At 41.2% G+C, this 24,235-nt stretch overlaps 1 protein-coding gene across 2 annotated transcripts; it reads left to right on the top strand.

Moving 5' to 3' along the window:
• The first annotated feature begins 8,251 nt into the window (after positions 1-8,251).
• On the top strand, positions 8,252-22,594 carry inka2 (inka box actin regulator 2). Of its 2 annotated transcripts, none has more exons than XM_068595213.1 (2): positions 8,252-8,770; positions 19,444-22,594. In XM_068595213.1, the coding sequence occupies exons 1-2, from the start codon at positions 8,696-8,698 to the stop codon at positions 20,686-20,688; spliced, it is 1,320 nt and encodes a 439-aa protein (XP_068451314.1). In that variant the 5' UTR covers positions 8,252-8,695; the 3' UTR covers positions 20,689-22,594. The 2 variants fall into 2 exon arrangements, with proteins under 2 accessions (XP_068451314.1, XP_068451315.1); XM_068595214.1 differs by lacking the exon at positions 8,252-8,770 and adding an exon at positions 18,203-18,274.
• Positions 22,595-24,235: the final 1,641 nt, after the last annotated feature.

The following is a 24,235-nucleotide window of genomic DNA, read 5'->3' as shown; positions in this document are numbered from 1 at the left end:
TCGTCTTTCTTCCAAATCCTGTCACCAGCCTCAAAACACGTGAATGGATAGATATATATTTGTATCTCTGTGTTGTTTTTTCACCATAATGTACTATTACTTCTTTAATTACTTTTCATCTTTTTTTTTACATGCTGTACAATCTTTTTCAATGTTTTTGTGACAATACACGTGACACTTTTTATGACATAATTTTTATTTATATTACGAATTAACATTTTCATGGCATATTTTCCTATGATATTTATATGAGATATGCATGACATTCCATATCATGAACATTTTAAATCTTTTATGACATATGACATTTTTGGGACTTTTTTTACAATGTTTTTATGACTTAATATACGCTGCCATTTTTGAAGGCATTCTATGACATTCCATACGATGACATTTTTTTAAAATAATTTAGTAACATCATGACACACGATACATTTGATAGATGTTATACATTAGTATTATTCAAATGTTATCCTTTCAAATGTATTTTCATAGGGTTGTTTTTTATGACCTGCTGTATTATGAGGTTGTATGACATGTTTTAATGGTGGAGTATATCAATTGATTTCTTCCTTTTTTTTTATGTACTCGGACTATCTGGGCATTGTCTATGTGGGCAAGGTAAGCCATTCAGTTCTAGGTGGTCTTCATCCTGAAGTTAGGCTGCTTTGGCCTTTAATTAGTGAGCTTTAACTTTCTGGGATTGTGTTACCTTCCTAGAGAGTTCCTACACCTGCTCATCAAATATAGTCTAGCTTTTCACCTGAACCATTATAACCTTCCTCTTCCAGAGAGAACTAAATCCCTTTGCCATCAGTATCACGTAAAGAATTAGCTTACCCCCTCACAAAGCCGGTTAGCAATGATCCAAGAGCAAAACCGAAACAAGATAGGTGCCCCTCACTACTATGGGATTCCTATGCCACAACATAAGACGTTGCTCCAATGGCTGACATGTAGTTCTTACAGCAAAAGGACTCTTCGCAAGAGCAGCCATGCTTCTAATTTGAGTGATTACCAAGCCAGCATTCTCAAGGAAAAGGAAAGTGGAGATGAGCGGTAGGAGTTCAGAAGACGAAGACATGGATTAGGAGCTAGACGACCAATTTAAATGTATTGATGAGAAAGACATAGATGCTCAGCAGAGGCAAAGAAGATGCACACAACGGGAGGGAGAGAGAATTGGCAGACAGGCCGACATGAACCGACACATAAGTATTAAAGAACCAGAGCTCGAGTCAGACCATCCTTTTTCCAGTTTTATCAGACGGGATCTCTCAGAAGATGAACACCATGATGGGGTCTATGCTCCTACTCCCATATCTCATCATGAAAGCAGAGCGACGTTTTCCTTTTATGATCTGCCTTCTTCCAGGATATTAACTCCAGCTCCTCTGAACCTGTATTGCTGACTCTCTCTCTCTCTCTCTCTCTCTCTCTCTCTCTCTCTCTCTCTCTCTCTCTCTCTCTCTCAATCGGCTTTTAACTTCCCCGCTTCCTCAATTTAGCTTTCCTGCAGAGCTACCTCGGGCCTCCCAGACTCTTCTTATGCCTCAACTGATATCTTAAAGCTTAGCGCCTGTCCAGGCTCACTCTTTGCCCTCTATAGATACAGCTGAATCTGCACTGGTGTCTACTTAACATGTGTCTGCTCTTCCAGTCACCATGCATCTGCCAAGGTAATACCTTCTTCCCTTTTTAATCACCATGTACCCCTTCCAAGGTCCTAATTATATAGCATCCATATCTGGTCCGAGTTAGCTTACTTTCACTGCATGGTAGTCTACCTCAAATGCAAGCCATGTCATCCCAGATGCCACATTCTCATACTCCCAATGTCATAAATCTGTCCGTGGCCTCTGCTGAGGGGATACCAAGACCTTCCCTTCCGGTGTTTATTAAAAATGTCTGAGAAAAGGATTGAGCCCTCCTCAAAATGGCTCTGAACCTTCTTCACAATCATCTCCATCTTACCGAGCAGTATAAATGCCAGGTCATCCTCGAACATCTTTACCCAGGAGCAAACAAATTGGCTGGAGCCAGCATGCGTGATGGGGCCACAGCACACTGCTCTCCGAGCACTTCAAGAGAAATATGGTCAGCCAAGGCTCCGAGTTCATAATGAAATTCAAGAAATAGTGAACTCCTCCATTATTTGCGTGGGTGATGTAGAAGCCTTTAAAGATTTTTCCCCTTCTGTCCAAGCTCTGGTGGGAATGTTTCTGTCCCTGAAGGCTCCTAATGGGTCGGAGTTAAGATGTGGCTCTCATGTTGTCAGACTCCTCAGTAAACTCCCCGTGCAGTACAAAATTGGATTTGTTTAGCACTGTGTGGCTTTTTGACTGGTCAGGCAAACCTAACATATACGTCCTTTACTTTCAATAGGGCAATAGTCAAAGTCATGCCAAATGCATATCAGAGAGAGCTGTTGAGCAAACTGGAAAGACCAAGAAGTGGAAAGGAACGACGAACCTCTAGACCGGTATCCTCGGTTTACAACATCCATCTAAAACATCATAACTCCGGTTAGAACCTTGAAACCAGGACAAAGTCACCGTGTCTGCAAATCTATTACCCCAGCTACCTCACTGCCTTGAATTTATGTGCCTTTGTATTTTATTGCCATACTTTTTTACCAGGCAATATTATTAAAATGTTAGTTTATGATAATCACCAATTGTCAGAGACGTGATGTCAGAATATTATGGACGGTATTAACTTGATGTATCAGCATTACACAAGATGCTCCTGCTCCTAAACACACAGGCATGTCTTGCATCACCACAGGAAGTGCCCCAGACACATCAGCTGTAAAATGGGTGTCTTATTTCTGTGGATCATGCAACAGTCTGAGGAAAGTCTTGAAGGCAAGCCTGTCTCAAAATCCTGTCCTGTAAGAGCACTTAGAGACCCATTATCTGCAATAGTGAACACAACCAAGGTCACCTCTTGGATGAATTATGATCAGCAACGGCAATGTCCTTTGGGCAGGAGTAGTTTCTGGACAACTTTGACTTTTATGCCAAAGTGAGCCAAGCAGCATCAGAGAGTATGAGGTCATCGACACACTGATTCAGAGCACAAAAAAAAAATAAAAAATGTAATTACTGGCCATTGAATGTGAAAGCAAAGAAAAAAGGAAAGTGTCTGAATGGACAAGAAATGGTGAGAAATGATGCTGATTGCAGTAAGGAACAATGTAGCATTAATAGAATAATCAAATAAACGTTGAGGTGAATATGTCAGAAGGTTTTAAACTTTAAAACTTCTGTATAAGAATACATCATTTTCCCTACAAAACAAAAAACGGTTATGGTATTCATATCGGCATAAAATCACGTATATTGTTAACTTTAAAATAGTGTAACATCAGTGTTAAGTTCAGAGGATTGTTCATCAGATGGACAGTGTTTCTCTGTACTTTGAGGTCAAACCATTGCAGGCGTGCATGTTCTGTTGTTAAGTTTAAAAGACTGTTTTTACATCAACAATTGAATCACTACAGTATATAACAGTAGAAAACTCACAGAAGACATTGTTCTGCTTTCAGTACTTTGACTTTCTATATAATTACTTAATTCTGATTGTAACACTTTTGCTGAAGTATAATTTTTACATTTACTTGTGTAAATGGAGTATTTGAATTAAATTATCTGAATACTTCCTCTACCAATACACACAAGGAACCAGTCAATAACAAGCTGCATCCTTGAAACTATTACATAGACCAGCTATATATTATGTTGTTATGTTGTATATGTATCTGCAATTGTGTACATGCCTCACTAGATGGCAGCATGACACACAAGTCATCTTTTGGGAGCGTAATTCAGTGATTTCATTCAACACCAATGTGTCTAAATCACAACCAGTAGTACTTTTTACAAAATACCTGTGACATTAAAAAACATAATCTCTTTTTAACGCTTACTTTACTTTATACATTACAGTTTTCCTTTCTCACACAGGACAAAAAATAAGAGTTCAGATTTGTGTCACAACGTTATAATGAGTTTAATCTTTCTTTAATATCAGAAATACAATTGCAAGAAATGTCCCACTGCAATTATTATTTTTAAATGACTGATCCAAAATGTATAGAGTGCTCATGCTTCTCTCTAAATTCCCTTCTGAATTAACACAACCATAATATTTTATTATTATTCTCAATATGAAACTAAATCCAAACTGCAGCCACAAAATAATGAATAAACCTTCTATGAGCAAACTAGGTAAACACAAAGCTTAGGAACAGCAAAGATGGAGAACACACAGCAAAAACAGCATCTAAAAGCTTGACATATTATGATGCACAAAGTCCAAGTTACGTTTGTGACGCACCTAAATACCACTTTCATGTATTTTACCAGGTGTTACTGTCAGCTCATTGCCGGCCACTAAAGGGCCTCTGACCTTTTTACAGCATATTTTCATCATTAGTGGTTGTCTGCTTCATGTCTTCACACAGACACACGGGATGACTCACACAGACGATGACTAGACGAGACAAACTGAAGACTGACTTCAGCTTGGATTAAAAAGAAAACTGGAAGATCAGCTTCATTGTGAGAAAAATTATTCAAGCAGGGTTGTTTGTTATGAATTATTATCCAATTTTCTGATATGGTGAAAAGCCAAAACATATTTAATTACAAAGATGAAGATTGACTCAGTAACTGCCTCTCTGTCAGTGTCACTATATGAAAATGTATCACAGAAGAAGTCATCGTAAAATGTTCCCATGCTCAACAACCTGCTGCTGCACTGACCCAATGCATTGCAAACACATCTTCGTCATGCCTTGATTTGGGAATTGACAGGAAAGATGAGACAGGAAATAAAGGGCGAGATACTTCGGGAATGACGTGCAACTCAGGCCCACGGACCCAAGACGTTGCAGCCCTGTAAACGGGATTTTAACACAAATTACAGGAAGTCCTGTGTTTACACATCCTGACCTTTAGATGGCGATGTACTCACTGCTTTGACTGACTAGTCTGCCTAAAAAGGGACATACAGTAAAAAAAAAATAGTAAGAATAATAAGGTTTTATACCAATATACACACATACCACATTACATTAGAGCCACGTGTGTGTGTGTGTGTGTGTGTGTGTGTGTGTGTGTGTGTGTGTGTGTGTGTGTGTGTGTGTGTGTGTGTCTGTGAAGCAAGGACAATTAAGATATTGTTTAGCTGAGCAACTGATAATGTTCTACTTTATATAAATAATGTATTTACTCTGAGAGCCAATAACAATGTCTCCAGATGTCTTTTGTCCAACCAACAGTCAAAAACTCAAAGATATTGAATTTACTAACTATACGCTTAAAGAATTACTTGAACAATAAATGAATCACTAAAATGTTGATGGTTCACTTTCTGCCATGCAGCTCAACAACTCGAGTACTTTATTTATTATTAGTAAAACTCTGAGACATAATATATCCCTGAACTATTGCCGCCTCATAAGGAATCTAATATGTCTGGCTGATGATGTAATAAAAAAGTACTGAGTAATAAACTCAAGTTATTGGATTCCTTTTATTCTTTCCATTATCATCTTCTATCAGTCTCCTTGTGGGAAACATAAACAGTTGCTGTTTTATGTAACATGATACCATAAAGACTTTATAAAGACAGTTCAGGAGACTGATGTGGTTTTATTACATATTTAACAGTTTGGTAATGGCTACATTACATTCACAATGAAACATTGCATCATCACCGTGCGGTCCTATTTATTTTAGATCTAAGAGCATGAAAGGAAGTCAACTTATTTTCAGTTATTCTCTCCTACAGTACAGAGAAATTACATAAGACCAAAAGATAACTGCTCTCATATACAGTGGGAGCGTTAATAGACCGGATGCATAATTTAAGATGCACTTTAAACCTGAAGTCATGATTACTTGGGATGGTGAATTCACACATAACTTCGTGATAACTCCGGATTTGGAATTGAAGCATAAATCTAACGCTCAAAGGCCTGTTTTACAAAAGCAATTTGCGAGCACTACCTATACGCATAGATCTTAAACAAGAGCGGCATCGTGTTTCACAAATGATTGTTGCTTGCAAACTGCATATGAATGAGTCAAGAGCCTGGCAGGGATCCTCCAGACTGTCGGCTAACTATTGGAATGCAAGTAGCGGTTGATTTTGTTAGTGAAACTTGTAAATCATGTCATCTTGCAAAAGGCAGCCAGGACCAACCAACATGCACTAGTGGTGGTGTAGTACACCATTTCTTTAAGTTTTACAACCCAAAGTACTGTTTGGAATATCGACAAAGCAACCAACATGATTCATAACACAGCATTCTTATTTTCTTGTTTAATTTGAACATAGTTTAGCTTTCATCTCTTCAGTTTCTGCGCACAACCAAAACAATGGCAGTGTGTGAGATGCGATGACATTTATGATGTCATTGCAAGTCCAATTATGTTTTCTCTTTTCTTGCTCGTTTGATTGATAAAAGTTTAGATAACCACACAAGCCATAACGCTCAAAGGATGATAATTCAACAGTGAACTATATTTACATACACAAGTCAGCAGGTGTAGTGAAACAGTTGTCGCTGCTGCATACTGACTGTGTGTTTCCGTGCTCAGTGATCTGAGGAGACACTTCCTTGAGGGTGCGCACTGACAGCTGAGAGGAAGTGGACACTTGCAGCAGAAGCAGCTGCAGGTTGGAGGTCACGTTTGAGATGAAACTGTTCCGAATCCCAAAGCAGCTTGCTAAACGTTAAATTAGACCCAGGAGTCATCATCTTACACTTGACTGTTAAGTACAGCGTCTTCCCACTCGAATGGGCTGATGATGTAGCCGCAAACATGACATTAAAAGTCAAAATGATCACCTACTGTATTTGAAAAGTTTTCTTTTTGATTTGGTTAATAATAGAAAGGACAGTCAAAAGGACACGGGACACACAGAAAGACTCAGAAAGTGGTTGTAAGAGAACTATAAATATTCAAAGTACTGACATGCGCGGCTTAAAACACGTCTCTCCCTCTGTCAGAAGTTAAGTCATGCAAAGATGATTCTCCTCATTTGTTCCTGTTTCTTTGCTTTTGGGAATCTGAGTTGAATGAATTTGTCCCGCTTGCTCCCTCTCTGATGCATCATGAACATCAGGCCTGACATGAAAACGTCCAGATGACAGAAGAATGTTGGAGGGCAATCAGTTTCCTGACTGTCAGCTCAAGTTAGAAATGTTGTTCAAACACTAGAAGGCATAAAGCAACATGTTGTCCAATCTGAAGCTATCTTGTCAAAAAACTAAACAAGATTACAATCAAAGCTCGGCCATTGCACAATGAGCGTTTCTATCAAGTCGGCAGACAAAAGACAAAATACAACCATTTACATTTTCCTTCATGTAAATATTGAAGCTTTTGATCAAATTTATTCAAGGGATGTTTGTGTGCATACAATAAGTAAAGCCACAATCGAATATACAAAAAGGTAAAGGTAGAATCATCATGATTATATATTCCTATCCTCCTTAGCAATTAGATAATGAATGCGGTGTAAAGAAGAAGAAAAAAATCATACTTGTAACACTCAAACATAGTTTTATACACAATCCTTTAGAAAACCAAAAATGAGTTAAACATGCCTACATTCATGTCAACATTGTTCCATAATTGAAAGCAATATATGAGGGAAAGAGGCCTCATAGAGTTTCCTTGACATCTTCGGGGATGAGATGCAGTGAATGTTGACTTTGTGTACCTTTTATGAATGTCAAATCTACATTGTGGGGGAGGGATTGACAAACAACTTCCAGTTGGGTTCCTATGTGCAACTCTTGCTTCCTTTGCCAATAACGCATTCTGTCCGGGTCACAGCAACAAAGCCTGTGGCTCAGGTGTTTCCTCTCTGTCCGCAGTGACGGTGGCCAGGAAACTGGCCCTATGGCTCGTTTCGTGACACATTTGTTTCTTTTACAGGCATCCTCCTTAAACTTCCTCTTTCAGTCCAATGAGCTGCACAGTGGCTGCAGGATCTCTTCTGGTTGGCCAGCATTGTTCCATAGAGATGTTTACTCTTTGTTATGCGTCTTCAGTTGCCCCAACTAGCAATTATTTCAACCCCGATTTAACTATTTCCAGATGTTTTAGTGTCCTATTTCTGTGGACAAATGTGTGCTCGTGCTCTAATAAATGACGCATCCGAGTTTGAATGAGATGTAGTCCGTCCTGAGAGGCTCCCTCATTGGAGGAGATTGAATGGGCAACGTAAGCGCTCCTCTTGAATGAGAGAATCGCTGAGGGGGGAAACGTGCTGAGCAAACACACGCGCACACACACACACACAGACACACACAACAGGCTGACTGTAGCCAAGCAGCGGCCACTGAGACACACACACACACACACGGACCGACTATCTGGATGCAGACACAAGAAGGACCTCATTAGCATTTTTGGAGTAAACGCATTTTCATCATCAGTAGTTTTTTGTTTTTTTTTAAAATTATTATTATTTCGTATTACAGGTTCCGCGTCACGAGCCGTGCGCGCATTCCTCAGCAGGATTTGCGCAGCTCCAACTGCAGATTGTTTTCTGCTCTCCGGGAGAGCGTCGCTTTGGTTCCCGGTGGCCGGCAGAGAGCTCTCATAGTCATGCCCGAGCGGCGACTGGCGAAGCTTTTCTTCTGAAATTCTTGTGTTTTAAAAAAAAAAAAATGGAACAACAGCAGCTCTCCAAACCAGAATGCAAAAACATGGATGCGTGTCTGAGGCGACTGAAGCAAGAACTGGTAGGTTCCGTTCTATCTACTGTACTTCTACTATTGAAGCGTGTGCTTCCACTTTACACTGTTCATATTGCACATGGAGCATTTTCAATGTGCACGTTGGCTGCGGCAGGAAAAATTAATGAATTTACTCGTTTCCAAAAAAAAAAGAGTGATAATGAGAATCAAATCCAAAATAGCATCAGATGTGGCACTTTCTTCTTTCATAGTATGTGTCCGGACAGATCTCTCTCACGTTCGAGTTGGTTTTTTTAGCTTTAGTTGGGGGTGCATGCGTTTTTTTTCTTCTTCTGTAAATCGCATTAATCTGTGTGGCTTAAAGCTTTGGGCACACCAGAGGCATGTGTACATATCCTCCTCCTGTCTGCCCGCGCATCTGGGACAGATGTTTTAGGCTTAATGAGCCCAAAGGAGTTTCTCCTCTTCTCTCAAGGAAGACTTAGTCAGATGGATCCTAAAAATAAATAGTTTTACATTCCATAATTTACTTAATCTTGTGTTGCAATGGACTGGAGATGGGTTGATGAGTGAATAGTCGATTAACCGATCGGCAGCATCATCCAGCAACTGTTTTGATAAAATACTAATTACTAGTTGAATTTTGAAGCAGAAAGGCCAATATTTTGTTTGTTCTGGCTCTTTAAATGTGATAATGTGTTGCTGTTAATATCATTGTGAACTGAATATCTTTGGATTTTGGACTGTTGATTAAACGAAACAATACAGTTGAAGCTCTCAACTTAAACTTTGGGAAACACGCAACAAATAAGTGATTCATCTGGAAACAAACAACAGAAAAATCGTCAAAGAAAATAATCGGTAATCCTATTGCGGTGAAGTCTTTCTTTCAGAAATTGGCAGTCCCAGTGAGTTTCATCACATTATAATGCCCTAAATCACTGTGCGAGTCTCCCTTATTTAATATGGAATACCTCATGTCCTAGGATAAACAAATGTGTTTGATGGTGGCAAATTTAGACTGCTATATCTTACCCCCGTCCTTGAAATTTGAAAGTAAAATATTTAAGCTGCACCCTCACACCCAAATCACTTGGCAGTGACACACTGTAGACCCACTTTCAAAGAAGCCTTTACTGGCACAGATTTCGTTTGGAATCATCTTCAAAGCAGGGACAGATTTTCTTTCCCCTTCAATCCATCCGCTGGCCCACAGAAAAGCCTCGCATGGCTGCGTGTTTTGCAACATGATCTGCTCTGGGACTCCTGTGAATTCGCTTCTCCGTATTCTCCACAGGTCTGTGAAGTGGCGCTTAAGACTTTAGGGGAGTGGACGATGGTGCCAGGAGGACATGTTGTGTTATAGCTGCCATATCGCAGTTTGGTAACATAATAGAAAAAGTGTTGCGCCACGCCGGGGATCAAACAGGAGGACAGAGAGCAGATGCCGGTTAAAAAGCCGAGGCAGGATCCCCCTTGCAAAGGACCATGTGGGCCGCAATCTGTTGTTCAGACAAACAAGGGGTGTCTTTGCCAAGGTTGTCACGTTTCTTTCCACTGTGACGGATTTTCGTCCATGTGCCCGCTGGAAAGCGGTAAACCAGCTCCGTCTGCGGCGCCGAGATCACAAACATCTAAAAGCCGACAAACACCTGCTGAAGAGTCGAGCGGTTCTTCAGTATCACTTGTGATACGCTTCAAAGACTATGATGTAGTTGTTTGGAATGCTCTTAGTTAATTTACTACAAAGCACATGCACCTTTGATCACAGATAACTATTTTTTTTTTAAGGCCAAGCTGCTGTGTTTAAGATGTTTTTCAGTTTCAGAGAGCAGTTGGGTTCCATTCATCTCTATAAAATCCGTTAGTAGACTTTTAAAACTAGCGTGAGTTGTGTGATCCATCACACTCAATATCAGGTCTCAGTTCATTTAGTCAAACATTCATCCCCGTGATACTTCAGTTTAGTTGAAGATTCATTTGATGGCACGAGACTACCCGTGCCACAATAAGTTTAACAATATGTAATAAAGATGTGATGTTCAGTAAATTAACTGCACAATTAGGCAAGTTTTAATGAGCCTGATGGTCAGATCGAATGGCCATTTCACTTCATTATACTGTGTGACTTTAGCTATTGTTGTCTTTAGACAGAGCAAGCAGTTTTTCACATTAACAAAAACAAATACTCAGCTTTTCTGTGTGGTATGTCACCATTAAAATAACTCTCATCCCTACTTCTCATCTTTTTACCGCAATTTTTCTATCTCTGATGTCGTCGTCGTTCTTAAAGCCATCTTCAAAACCTGGAGCCAGCATCGCAAACACAATACAAAACATCTTTGAAATGTTGATTCAAAGGTCTAGAAACAGGTTTCAAAAGTCTGCTCATGGATTTATGATGATGGCAATGCTTGGACACGAATGTCTGCCAGGAACTGGTGCAAAAAATACATCCAAACGTCCTAAAACTTTACAGCATGCATCTTAAAAAGGTCACTAACTCTGTGAAGTACTCATGAAGTAAATAAGTAACTGGAACTTTAAAAAATAAAAACACTTGTATTTGGCCCTTTAAATGTTCACCTTGTAGTTTCGTGGTAAAGTCTGAAACATGGCATTCAAAGCCTGTGTGAAGAGAGTTCTCCATCGTAGACACCCTGAAACCTCATGCACCTTCATCTCTCAAAGAAGAAGAGTGTCATATGAAAGTGTTAACCCTGTCAGGGGTGTGAGGGAGGAGGGGGCTGAGGGGTCAGTCTGTGTGGGTAGTGTCAGGGCAAGCTTGAACATTTGACCCTTGACCCAACAAGGTCTGGGGCTATTTGTTCTGACCGCTGACCACATCCAACATGCCAGTGATGCTAAAAGTCAGTTCAATTGTATCATCGTTCTATTCATCTTTTTCACAAACTGAAAATAAAGTTTGTCATCAGGCTGTTAGCGCCCATGTGTTCCTATATAAAGCACTGCAAGGCTCCATAGAAATCCTGAGGCTATAATGCTAACAATGACATATTTTTAAGCTCATGCATGACTCATTATTCACAACACAGGCAAAGAGTCGTGAAAAAAACAAAAGAAAACGTAAGCCCTGCCTGCCTGCTTAAAGTCGAGGATACAAACGCTGACATGTCTTTGAGTCATCTTGTCTAAATGTAGGGTTCACACCTGCACTTCAGACACTAAAACATAAGTCACCTTTGGGTGTCATCACCGCTAAAGCTGGCTTCATATGCATCATACTCCTTTATCTCCTTCACACCTGAGGCACATTTCAAAAACATAACTGTCAGCTTGGAATTCAACACCAAAGCCAGCAAGCATGAGGTCATGAAATCTGAGGGGGGGAAAAAAATGTGCATAGTGTAATCTGGAAATCTTGTGTGCCTCAAAGTTGCACGCTCTTTGTTACCTTTCGGGTGTGGGATCAGAAAACTGCACTCAGAACAAAGAAGTGTAGCGGTAGGACGTTAAGCGTGTTTGTTTGGTGGCTCCCTCACGGCTCCTGCTCTACAACCTGCCCTTCCTTCCCCTCAGCTAAAATTGGCCTCGCTCAAAGTGGCAGCTGTGGCGTTTTGATGGCTTTTACAAAGCCTGTTCATCACCATGCCCATAACCCACTATGTTTCTGAAGTCATAAAAGTGGAGTTTATTCTCATGGCTATTGCTCCGACTGATGTTCAGGGCAATAGTGTGCTCTCTCATGTTCTTGTGTCTGGGGCCTTCAAATTATATTTAGTCTCAGTGTATTGCTTTGTCTGGACAAAATAAATTGGTATTTCTGGAATCGTTCTATTGAAATAGAAGATCTGTTGGAGAATGTATCAAAGGTTTTGGGCCACTTGGGGGATTAAAAGAGAATATCGACAAATAATCACTGCATAAAGTTGTTGTGGTGAAAATGTTGTCATATATTAACACATCCAAAAGAATATAGAGTGGGTAGCAGGAAGGTTATTTTCTTCTAAAAATCAGCTGACTGGCTTTAAAAAAATAACACAGTGATAGTGAGTCAAAACAGCAACAATTCACCGTAAAAAAAAATTAAAACAAAGAGCTGGAAAGATGCTAAAACGCTCTGTCGAGCTACGGTAAACTGCAGATTTGGGTGTTAATTCTTCGTGGGTTTGGTCATTTAATCCATTATTGATTAAAACAATATTAATGAGTTCAGCTGTTAAGTCCATTTACTTCAACCGTTTATAACAAAGTATCTGCATACACTACAAACTTCATACATTCCCAAATGCTCTGTAACTCACACTGAACAACTGACACATAAGTATGAGTTTGATGACAAGATGCATTAAACCCTATGAAGGCATATCTACTCCCAATAAATCACTTCACTCAATGAGCTTTAAATGCTGCGTTATAATAATGCCCAGCATCATGGAAGTGTTTGATGTTAGACTAAGAGAGGAGACCAGATCCAGAGTGTCTACAACATTAACGTCACACTTGACGTTGTAAGTGTGGGCTGGAGAGTCTGTTGTGCTCTCTCTCTGCCCACATGCTGACGTCTGCTGCACTATCACAGATCCATCCCACAGTCATGGCTTCCGCTGAGGGTTTCAGCCAGGAAGACAACAGATTTAGGTCTCCGATTTTTTCCAAATATCTTCTGACTGCCAAAGATGATGACACGGACACTCGTCATCCCGTGTCTCCCACGGCAGCATCGTTTTTGTGTGGTCCTAAACGAGCGGTAGCAGAAAACAAGTCATTCAAGCATCTTCCGTCTCTGAAACGCTACCAGGGAGTCTCTGCTGGGAAGCAGGTCAGAGGAGGAATGATACATTTGGTTTGAATATAATCTGTTTTTTTTTTTAAGAAAGGGACAGTCCACCAAAATCTCCATGTCCTCTATTTTGCTAACAGTTTAGGTTTTATTTGCCAAGCTTTTAGGATCTTTGTTTTTTTTTTGATGCTTGCAACATGAAGTAAATGCAATGAACGTCATGGTGTTAACAGAGTTGAAGTTTTTTTTTTTAACAAATGCATGAGTATCATTTCTTTCCAACAGACAGTGCTCCCATTTGTAATATTGAAAGATCACGTCCGTGTTTAAAAGAAGCCAACATTGACTCAGGGTGGGAACGGCCTCCTGTGTCTGACATGTTGACATACAGAGATGCACACATATGTACATAAACACATATTTGTATGTTCCTCAAAGACCTTGTATGCAAGCATTTGCACAGACAACAGGCACTGTGTTATTTATCTCTGGACTTGATCCGATTTTCCAGAATAACCACAATACTGTTTCTGAAAGGAGTTGTTGCTGTAGAATTTTTTCCATTGAGATTGTAAAAGCCACCAAAGAAATTCCTTTTACTTGTGGTTGCAGAAATATGAGCGATAAATATCTAAAAATCTGCACTAATAAAACCTAAAATTCTAAAAGTCTTTGTAATTTAGCTGAACCAACCCTTTCCTGATGTGAGGACTATATATATAATTCGACATGCAAGCATACCATATCACCATATTAAATATAACAAATATAACATTCAGGTCAAATATATGGATGAATGTACTTAACCAATTTGTCATGACATCAGTATTTGTAACCCATACTCTTTTGTCGAACATTATTCACACTTCTTCCTCTCCCGAACATGACCCTGAGGACATTTGGACCATGTAACATGGTCACCATGTCACATTTATCGTCAAAGAAGGCATTCATTGTCATGTGCACAGTCATTTATTTATTCCAGTGAATGCTCTACAGCTTTATTGCCTTCTCGATCGTAACCTCGGGGCTGTCCACAACGGCCTGCGGCGTGTCCAGCCGCTCAGTCACAGAGAGCCTCTCTGTGTCCCCCGGACAGAGACCCCCATTCCTGTCCTTGACCCACACAGCCCACCATTCATTTTTAATTAGGAGTGGAGGTGGAGGGAGGGTGGCGTACACATAGCTGCCGGCCAGCTCCTTCTAAACAGGAAGACCTTTTGGGTCCTATAACCTTGGCCTTACTTCTTCCTCCCCCACCAGCCACTAACAGATCAACAACAACAGTGAATAGCTCGTATTTCACAGCCAGGATAGAGCAGTGGTTAATTTTTGTTTGTTGGTTCTGGTTTGTGTGTTTATTTCTCACCTGACAATATAGGTTATGCATATCAGTGAACACAACATACAAGCACACACATACATGCCTTCTGAAAAGACACTGACTTCATTCAAGCAAGGCATGTTTGGACATGTCCGGATGTGTGAGCTCAGTGTGTTTGCACAGTGAATTTATTTCTTCTCTTCATAACCGAAGGAGGTAATACTGAGGCTGCAACGGAGAGAGCTCAATCTCAACAGACAGCCGAGCAAGAGCATTGATTTATTTATACGTTGAGGTATTTAATTCACTTGCATGCATGTTGAATGGTTTATGAGAGCACCTCCACGGTACGGCCCCTTGATGTGAGAATATGAAATAAAGGATCACCAATCAATTTTATTTTTTAGATTAAAATGGCCAGAACTTTTTAATAAGCCTCCATTCAACATTGATTCAAGACTGCCAGCCATTGTTTTTACACTTTGAAGCATTCAGCCTTTAATTGCCAATTATGTCTGGTTGGCTGGCATCGCTGTAGCCAAAGGAGAAGTAGCGGGGGGCGTAGGGGGAGAATCTGGACATCCAGTCTGTCTTTCTTTCATCCATTCAGCAGGTTTCACTCGGTTTGCTTTTTTTTTAAAAAAGAAGAAGAAATGCACGCTTAATATATAAAATGGCTGAAGTAGTTTGGAGGCTTAAGTTAAAAAAGAAGATTTAACTAAACTGCCAGTGTTTCTGGGCAGCACAGAAATTCCCTGCAGCCACAATTTCACCCCAGTTCTCTTATTTAATTAGATTAGACAGCCTTTTTTTTCCTCATCTCCATTTTATTCTGGGTAAGACCTCAAGGTGCTCGTGTAGGTCCTGTCAGGTCCTTTGTGTCTTTATCCTAACGAGGTCCTGAGCTGATTCACACATTGTAAAAGTGACACATCTCAAGATTTCAACATCCTTGTTTAGACTAGAAACCGCTGCAGGACGCTATTTTAAAGGTAACTTTTCACGAGCAGACGGCAACATTGAGGTTGGAGAGGCTGACATATTTGGGCCACAAAATTCAGCCTTGAAATGGCAGCGGTGGAGTGCCTGGAGGTAGTTGGTCTGGGAAAGGTGGAATAATAAGGTTGAGTCTACTACTATTGTTCTGTTTGTTCCTTAGGGCACAATATGAATTATTAATGTAGCCTTAGAATAGAAACATCAGTAAACAACTCAGTGTGTTTTAAATATCCAGGGGAAACGCCTGCGTTTTGGGGGAAAGTTGCATGTGAGTGTTAAATTAGGGTGTTTTAGGTTTGCGTGTGCAAACAGGTGAGATCCTTTCAGACTGGAGATAATATTTCAAAAACAGATTTAATACATCTAAGTGGTCCAGATTTCACCAGCAGCTCACAGTGTGGTAATCCCTCAGCTGATCCCTTCATAAACTTCACTGACGCCACATCTCTGCCTCTGAAGAGGTAACGACAATACATAATTCCGCACGTCATCCTGTCTTCAGACTTGTTGACCTTTGATGTGGAGGAAAGTAAACCATAATTATGAGCTCTCTACCAGCCTCTCCCAGGACACGTCCAATTACAGCTACTGAAGTCAGCCATATGTGGAAGGCACAAAGACAAGAGACAACCTGATTGTGCTAATTACACGTACCTTCGCTGGCTAATTTAGCGATGCAGCCGAAAGCTCTCAGGCTTTTGTTCCCAGCATGTGCGGTGATGGGCTTATTATCGGATCTCAGCGGCTGTTCGCGCCCTCGTGTACCTGCTCAGCCATATGTTAGTGATGAGCAGAGTGTTTTAACCCAGAGGTTTAATGTTAATGGTGCAGGGTATTGGATAAGTGTTAATGCACAAACAACGTGAGTATCAAGGAACAGAAAACTAATTGACACCAATTCTGATGAGCAATTAAGTAATTTATCAAGGTTAAACCTTCTTTGGTACGAGTTTTTCTAATTTGAATATGTCCTGCTTTTCTCTCTGTTATACAATTCTTTTGGTTTTAGACAAATTTCTTTTATAAATCTATTGATCATATTCCATAATGATTTATTAAATAAATCAGATAATTCATGCACAATGAACAATGACATAGTATTAATTATGTCCAACTATCTGTGTGTTCCAATCCCCATACTAGCATACTATTTAGTGTGTCAGAAAAATATTTATTATGTATTATGTCAATGTCAGTATGCCATCATAAAGTCAAAGTTCAAGGTGCAATGTTATGATGCAGCCTCTACCCATTGAAGGTATACTGCATCCAACAGCACATACTTTGTAAGGGAAGCTGCAGTATGTACTCAAAGTAAAAAGAAAAAGTATGCAATTTGGAACTCAGTGTATATCTAGCTTAGTTTACAGTGTAAGCATGCTAACATTTGCTAATTAGGACGAAAAACTTGCACAACTGAGGCTGCTGTTCATGTCATTAATTTCATAAACTAAAGTGTTGTACAAAAAATAAACTTCCAACCTGAAGATGGTGCTTGAATATGTAATCATTAGTTCTCAAGAGGATAGAAATGGTCTTTCACCAAAAAACATAAATGCCAGCCTCATTGAGGTGCGACAGTAAAACTCAGGGGATCACCAAAGTCGGTGATCTTCATCGTCAGGAGATCGTGAATGACGAGCAACCTTTCATGGCAACCATTCAAGAGTTGACAAGATATTTTAGTCTGGACTAAAATAGTGGACAGGGTGAAACTAACATTACCAAACACAAAGAAAAGTCAACATTTCACTATATAATTCGATGTATTACATTTTATAATAGATACATTTCAAACATATTAGTAGTTTAATATGTTTTGGTTATAATTGCTAGTTTTCCTATGACTACATTTTTCTTTTTCTTTTTGTAATTGACTCCATTTGTCTGTTTTCCCAGAGAAGCATCATTCTGCAGTGTTCCTTCTCTCACGGCTATTATTAGTTGCTTTGTTTATGAAGCTGCCCCGTCAGTTGTCCAACGCAGCGACTTTTCCCACCCTGGGATCACTGCTCCCTCAAGATTAAGTATCACAGCCTGGTGATGTTACAACCCCCCAGCCCCCACCTTCACCCTCCACCCATGTGTTCTTATGGTGTCATCCATAATTAAATCCATCAACAGTTTTCTCTTTGACATCTAAACATATGGCGAGGGATCCCTCCCCATCACACACACATACAACCCCCTTCTCTGACTCTCACTCGCCGTCTCCCCTTCTTGCTCCTCTCATTGTCGGTCTGTTTCCGCCCGAGTGACCCCACCCTCCCACCGTTTGGGGATTACAGTCTAGACGGGCAACGCTGATTGGCTGTCACGCCCAGCGGTGTCCCCCGATTGGAGAGAGGTACATATAGAGGCCGTCAGACCGATCTGTTTGAAAGGTGAGAGACAGCGACGGGCTGGCAGAGGTGCAGACTGACAATAACACAGAGACAGATAGGGATATCTATACCTCCTGCTTTGAGACAGTTTATAGAAGGTAAGGTGTGGGTTTCAATTCTAATGATTGATTAAGATTTATGTTCATTTTCAGTTCGACTACATTTTTAAGCAGTCCTTAAAAGTAGCTTTTCGTTCTCATGGTAGTGGCCTGTTTTGTGTGTAATAAACTGCATTTATGTTTAGTTGACGGTTATTTATGTTGCTGCGATTCAACCGAAAGATCCTGACAGACGGGTTGGTTCACGGGGAAAAGAAGGTTTGATCATTGTTGCCTACAGCAGATGTTTTCGAAACAACCTTTTCTCAAAGACACTGGCACCTTTTTTCCAAATTCCTCGCATGTTTTCTCTCATCTTCCCACAGAGGTCTCTCGGCAGATTTACTCTTCAATCAGTTGGTTAATTTGCCAATGTGAGCATGTTCTTAGCAGAAGATATACACTTGATGTCATATCAAGAAAACGATTCACAGGTCTGGGTCAAAGGACTCAAGACTACAAGTTAAGACAGAGGTCAGGATGCTGCCTCTGGGCGTTCTGTCTGCCTTCAGGAGAAGACGGTTAGTCCAGGATCACATGACACGGGCTCTTGAACAAATGAGCAAAAAGAGAGGGGAGGAGGAGAAAAGCAGAGTGTATTACTGCTGCACAGAAGGAAGGAAGTGCAGACAAAGAGCCCGGAGCAAAGAGCAAATATGGATTAAAGTAAATGGATGGGAAATGGAGATGGAAAAAATTACAAGATTGAGAAAAAAATGGAAAGCGAGTCTGTTTTACAGCTGTCATGGCTTGGATCCCGTCTCGTGCTGAGGCCATATGGGACCCTGGCCTGTCATCCAAAACTAGGTCACATGACCCATAATTAAACAAGGTGCACAGCCTGAAACACACAAGAGTCTAACAGACAGAGACCAACAGCAGGGCTGACTGTGAGTTTTATTCATGAAGACATGAATTTAATGCTTTTTGTATCTGTTGATACGACCAGTTGATGGTTTGAAATTGGATTTGTGCAGCCGCTGAGATAAATGATGAACAAGACGGGGGGCAGTGAAGAAATCCGTCTTTGATGGATGAGATGTGTCCTGCAGGAGTCTGAGGAGTCAAAAGAATGAATTGACAACCTTTACAAAGTTCTTAGCTGTTTAACCAAAGTGAACATTTTTGATTGTCCCTCATCATGTCTTTATCTCTCTGTCTCCCTGCAGCTGTGTATGAAAGAAGCTGGAGATGGCCTCCACGCTCAGATGAATTCAATGATGGGAGCCCTTCAGGAACTCAAGCTCCTTCAGGTTCAGACAGCGCTGGAAAACATCGACCTTTCAGGTCGGCCCATTAATCGCGGATTCCCCCAACCAGCTCCTCCTGAAGCATCAACTACAGTGGCTTCCACGTCGTTCAAGGACCGCGAGTCCTTCTTTAGCCGGACCATGCCCGAGGAGCCGCACACGAGCCCAATGCCGAGCCCAAGGCCGTCTCTGGATAGCAGAAGCGCCTTCAGCCGAGATGACAGGACCCTGTCTCGAAACAGAAGCAGCCTGGGAACCTCGTCTTCCTCAGCATCCAGCCTTGAGAGTGAGAACGAGGAAAGTGAAAGAAGCGCACGAAGCGCACGAAGCGAGAATGACCTTGAGTCAATACCTAAGAGGTGGTCAGGATACTCTGCTCCACAGGTGGATTTCTACGGACCAATGGTGGGAAACCCTCCACCGGAGCCCTACACTCAGCCACAGGCTCCCCATCGGGCTCAGGCAGTGGACCTGCCTGGGATCCTGTACAGCCTCTCCAGAGAGGGCCCTTCACTGGACAGCGACTACTCCCAGGACAGCACAGATGACGGCAGCGACTGGACTTCTTCGCTCATGAGCCGCAGCCGCAACCGCCAGCCCTTAGTGCTGGGCGACAACGTCTTCGCAGACCTCGTGGGCAACTGGCTGGACCTGCCCGAGGTGGAGCGGGAGGAGGGGGAAGAAGAGGAGAGGAGGAAGAGGAGAGAGGAGAGGATATCGGACGGAGGGGCCGACAGACCGGACACCCCAGCTCACCCTCTCCGCCTCAGCCGCTCGCAGGAGATCTGCAAGAAGTTCTCGTTAACCACGAACATCTTCAAGAAGTTCCTGCGCAGCGTCCGACCCGACAGGGACAAGCTGCTTAAGGAGAGGCCAGGCTGGATGGCTCCTGAGCTGTCGGAGGCAGACCTCTTCAAAAGGCCAAAGAAAATGGCTGCCAAGAGCTCAAAGGGCAGCTTCTACCTTCCCTTCTGGGCAAACGGACAGCCGGGCAAAGGGAGGCCGTGTTCTCATTTAGCTGAAGCAGAGATGAACCGTCAACACCACTTCCCCCAGGTCCACCAGCAGCCATTTGCTGGGATGTATTTAGACAGGAGACAGCCAGAGACGGGCCTGGAGAAAATGAGGCCCTTGTTTGACTACAACACAGCTGTGTGGGTCTGACACTGAGTCTCGGGCCAACAGACTGCCAGTAATGCCAAACTGAGTGAGTGACAGGTGCGGGTGGGATTTTGGGCTTTACTGGAGGGGGATTGAATGGATGAATGAATGAGAGGCTTGGATACAGTTATCTTCCAAAAATGAACCGATGAACTTCACACCCACAACGAGATTATCAGGGCAACATTTTGTCTGACAATCCTAAAAACCGAAACCGTGTTTGTTATGTGCTGCAACGTGTCTGTTTTTGTAGACTTATGCTGCAAGTTTTGTATTATTCAACTTTCATCTTATGTGTGTGTTTGTGTGCGTGTGTGTGTGCATGTATGACTGGGTTTTAGATGTCCTGTAAGACGGTACTTTGAAACAGACATCTTTCTCAGAATGTCTCCATCATTACATAAAACCTTTATAAAATAGTCCACAGACTTTTTCCACTGCTATGCTGCAGGACTCTACTTCACACTTCTTTGCATCTATGAATAGAAACACCAACTGTTGGATTGCATGGTTATCGTTTTTATAAGCAATGCTACAAACAGCTGTTACTGAACGCACTGCCACTGAACACAGTCATAAGCTCACTTGTTTCCAACAGGTCTTGGCGCCTTCGAAACTAACTGAACCCGTCTCATTCACCTTGCTCAGGGGTTTTCAAACACAGTTTAGAGAGGACTTTTCTCATCTCTTCTTGCCTGGAAAGATAGAACAGCAATACAGTGCATGTGTAGTTCAAGGATTGCACGTTAAACTTTGAGATTTCTCCCTAGTAATCAGCAATGTTTGGCTTGTAGTTATGTTAGAAATGCTTGTTTTTCTTCTCTGCCATGCAGACATGGCACATGTTGGGTCAACTGTCAGTCCGCAGAGAGACGTAGGGGTAAAGATGGCAGAGCCGACCGCGAGTACTGGCCGACTGACATCTGGTACCCGGCCATTATGTAAAGCTTGTTCGCCACAGCCTCAAAGAAGATCCAATACTGGCTCGTTTAATCCCAACGCTTTGAGCATGAACTGAATTATTATGACGATGTTACATACATTCACCAAATATATATATTTGGTGAATGCATCACAGAACATGCAAGAGTGCTGAGACAGTTAAAAGTGGAGGTAAAGATAATCTCCATCAGACAGAATTAATGTACAGAACATTGTACATATTTATCATCAACCAAACAGCAGCAATAAGGAACATTTACTGTAAATCAAATCGCATGGTTTTCCTTATTCTCACACTAACGTTACAACAAACAACAACTCGACGCATGAATTTGAACAACTGATGAGTTAATGTTACAATATTTATTCTCCTGTATCATTTTGAACAGTTTCAGTGTTTGCTTGTTTTATTACTTTCATTAATTAAGCAGCATCATAATACTGAAAAACCAACTACAGCTTCCTTCATAAATTGACATAAATATCAGGATTTCCTCAGGATAATAGATGACACTGCCCGTTCTGACTCAAACTCCTTTGTTTCTATAGAGGACCACTGTTATGCAAGGACAATCTGATAACTTCTTACTATTGTGAAAAAAAACAGTTCATTTCACTCAGTTTTAAATGGGGTCCCAGACCAATTAATCTAGCCAGCAGGGATTAGGCCTTCGGTCTTTTGAGTGTCTTGGCCAGTCGATCCATATGGTGTTGTCTCAGTATTCAGGTCAATACATACTGTACATTCAGATGGTCCAACACACACACAGACGTTTCTGCTGAGAAAGTTGTGCTAAGACGAGGCACAGTCTGAGATGTCCTATCATACAGTATGTGGATGTAAATATTCCATTTATTTCTTCCTATTTACAGTTGTCGAAGTGTAATTTTCAGCACTGTTGTTGATATTTTTTTATCAGGGTTCTGCGAACCTTCAGTTGTGATTCTGTGTCATGTGCACTGTAAAACCGTCAGTGACTCTTTGTAAATTAAATCTGTTTTCAGAAAGAAATGTTTGTTTGTGTCTTGCCTTTTGTGTTTCAAATGGACAGTCCTGTTATTGCCATTATTTGTATTGGTGTGGAGCTTATACTTACACATATCATGATATATAAAAACTCATCACATATTTCGACTATCAAGCGATCTTCAGCAGCTAACTTTTGAAATATTACATTATCACCTCACTTAAAAGAGCACCACATTTACTTTACTATATAACTTAAGGAAAATATCAGATTCAAGCCACCAGCTTTTGCTTCTAGCCGTAGCTCTCGGCCTGATATTTCTCTCCAGTAAAGTGCGGCTGCATGACTAACAGGTTCACTGAGGCCGAAGCCAGCAAGTCACTCGCTGCATGAGCATCAGCGGTGCTCTAAATTGATTCTAAATCTGTACAACAACTCCATCAGGGTCTTCAATAAATAAACAACACCAACATGAACTCTGCAGCCTTGCAGTTTATCACCGGCTCTTCGTGAAACTCAATCCCAGAGACGCTTTTTATGAGATACGCATCAAACCACATCAATCAGTTCATCTTTCTGTCACCGAGCACTTTGTCCAAGAAAAGCAAGCGGCACTTCAGAGCTGCTGGGAAGGTTACAAAACATATCTGCTCTACAATGCAGAGATAACGCCATAGGATGCTCCTCTGAGGCTCTTTTGGAGCTGAAACAATCACTCCATCCATCAATCGCTATATTATTATAGTCATTATTTTATATATTTTGCTTTATTTCATTGTAAACTAAATATTTCTCTACATTATTTAATTGTACGGTTGTTAATTGAACAGAAGTGTGCTTTTCTTTCTTTGTGTGAATCGTTCGATACAAATTCAAAGAGGTGCAAAGATACCCATAAATAATGAAACTTGAGTATGAAATATTGAGGCCAAAAACAAATATGTGTTCAAAACAATGCTTTCCCTCCTGCAGTTGGCAGGGTTTGGAACGGGTGTGACTGCAGCATCCCTCTCTCACTGAGATCCATCATAAGTGGATTAATCAGTTAGTCAATTGACTAATGTTCATTCTTCTATTAGATTAAATCAAGCAAAAATCCAACTAAACAAGCGATTAGAGGATATTTATTTCGCAGAATATATAATTCATCAATTACTCAAAACACATTAATCATGGTGATATATATAGAAAGTAGCAGCCCAAACGCAATAGTTTAAAAGCCAGAACGACGTATAATGTCTTCTTCCGAAACCTTCATCAAGTGAGGTCGAACATTTTCCCTCACAGTAAAATGATGCCGAATGTGTTCAGATCAATATCCTCCAGATTTACCGCCATCACAGGAACACTTCATAACTTTACATAACGCCCCACGAAAAGGTCAGTGAGCATTGAAGATTAAAAAAAGAGCTCGGAAGAATGCGTGTGTGTGTGTGTGTGTGTGTGTGTGTGTGTGTGTGTGTGTGTGTGTGTGTGTGTGTGTGTGTGTGTGTGTGTGTGTGTGTAATAACAGCTGCAGCTGTAGTCCCTTTTCTTCTGGCTCAGTTTCCCTCGGGATCCCAGCAGTGGACGCTGGCTGCTGTCTGACCACCGCCTCCCCCTCCTTCTTCTCCCTCCCTCCCTCCCTCCTCTCTGGTCCC

This window comes from Clinocottus analis, unplaced genomic scaffold (assembly GCF_023055335.1).
Source record: "Clinocottus analis isolate CAN_PGR_092001 unplaced genomic scaffold, fCliAna1.0.p SCAF_3, whole genome shotgun sequence".
Lineage (NCBI taxonomy): Eukaryota > Metazoa > Chordata > Actinopteri > Perciformes > Cottidae > Clinocottus > Clinocottus analis.
Note: the sequence above shows the minus strand (reverse complement) of the source record. Positions and strands in the feature narration are given on the sequence as shown.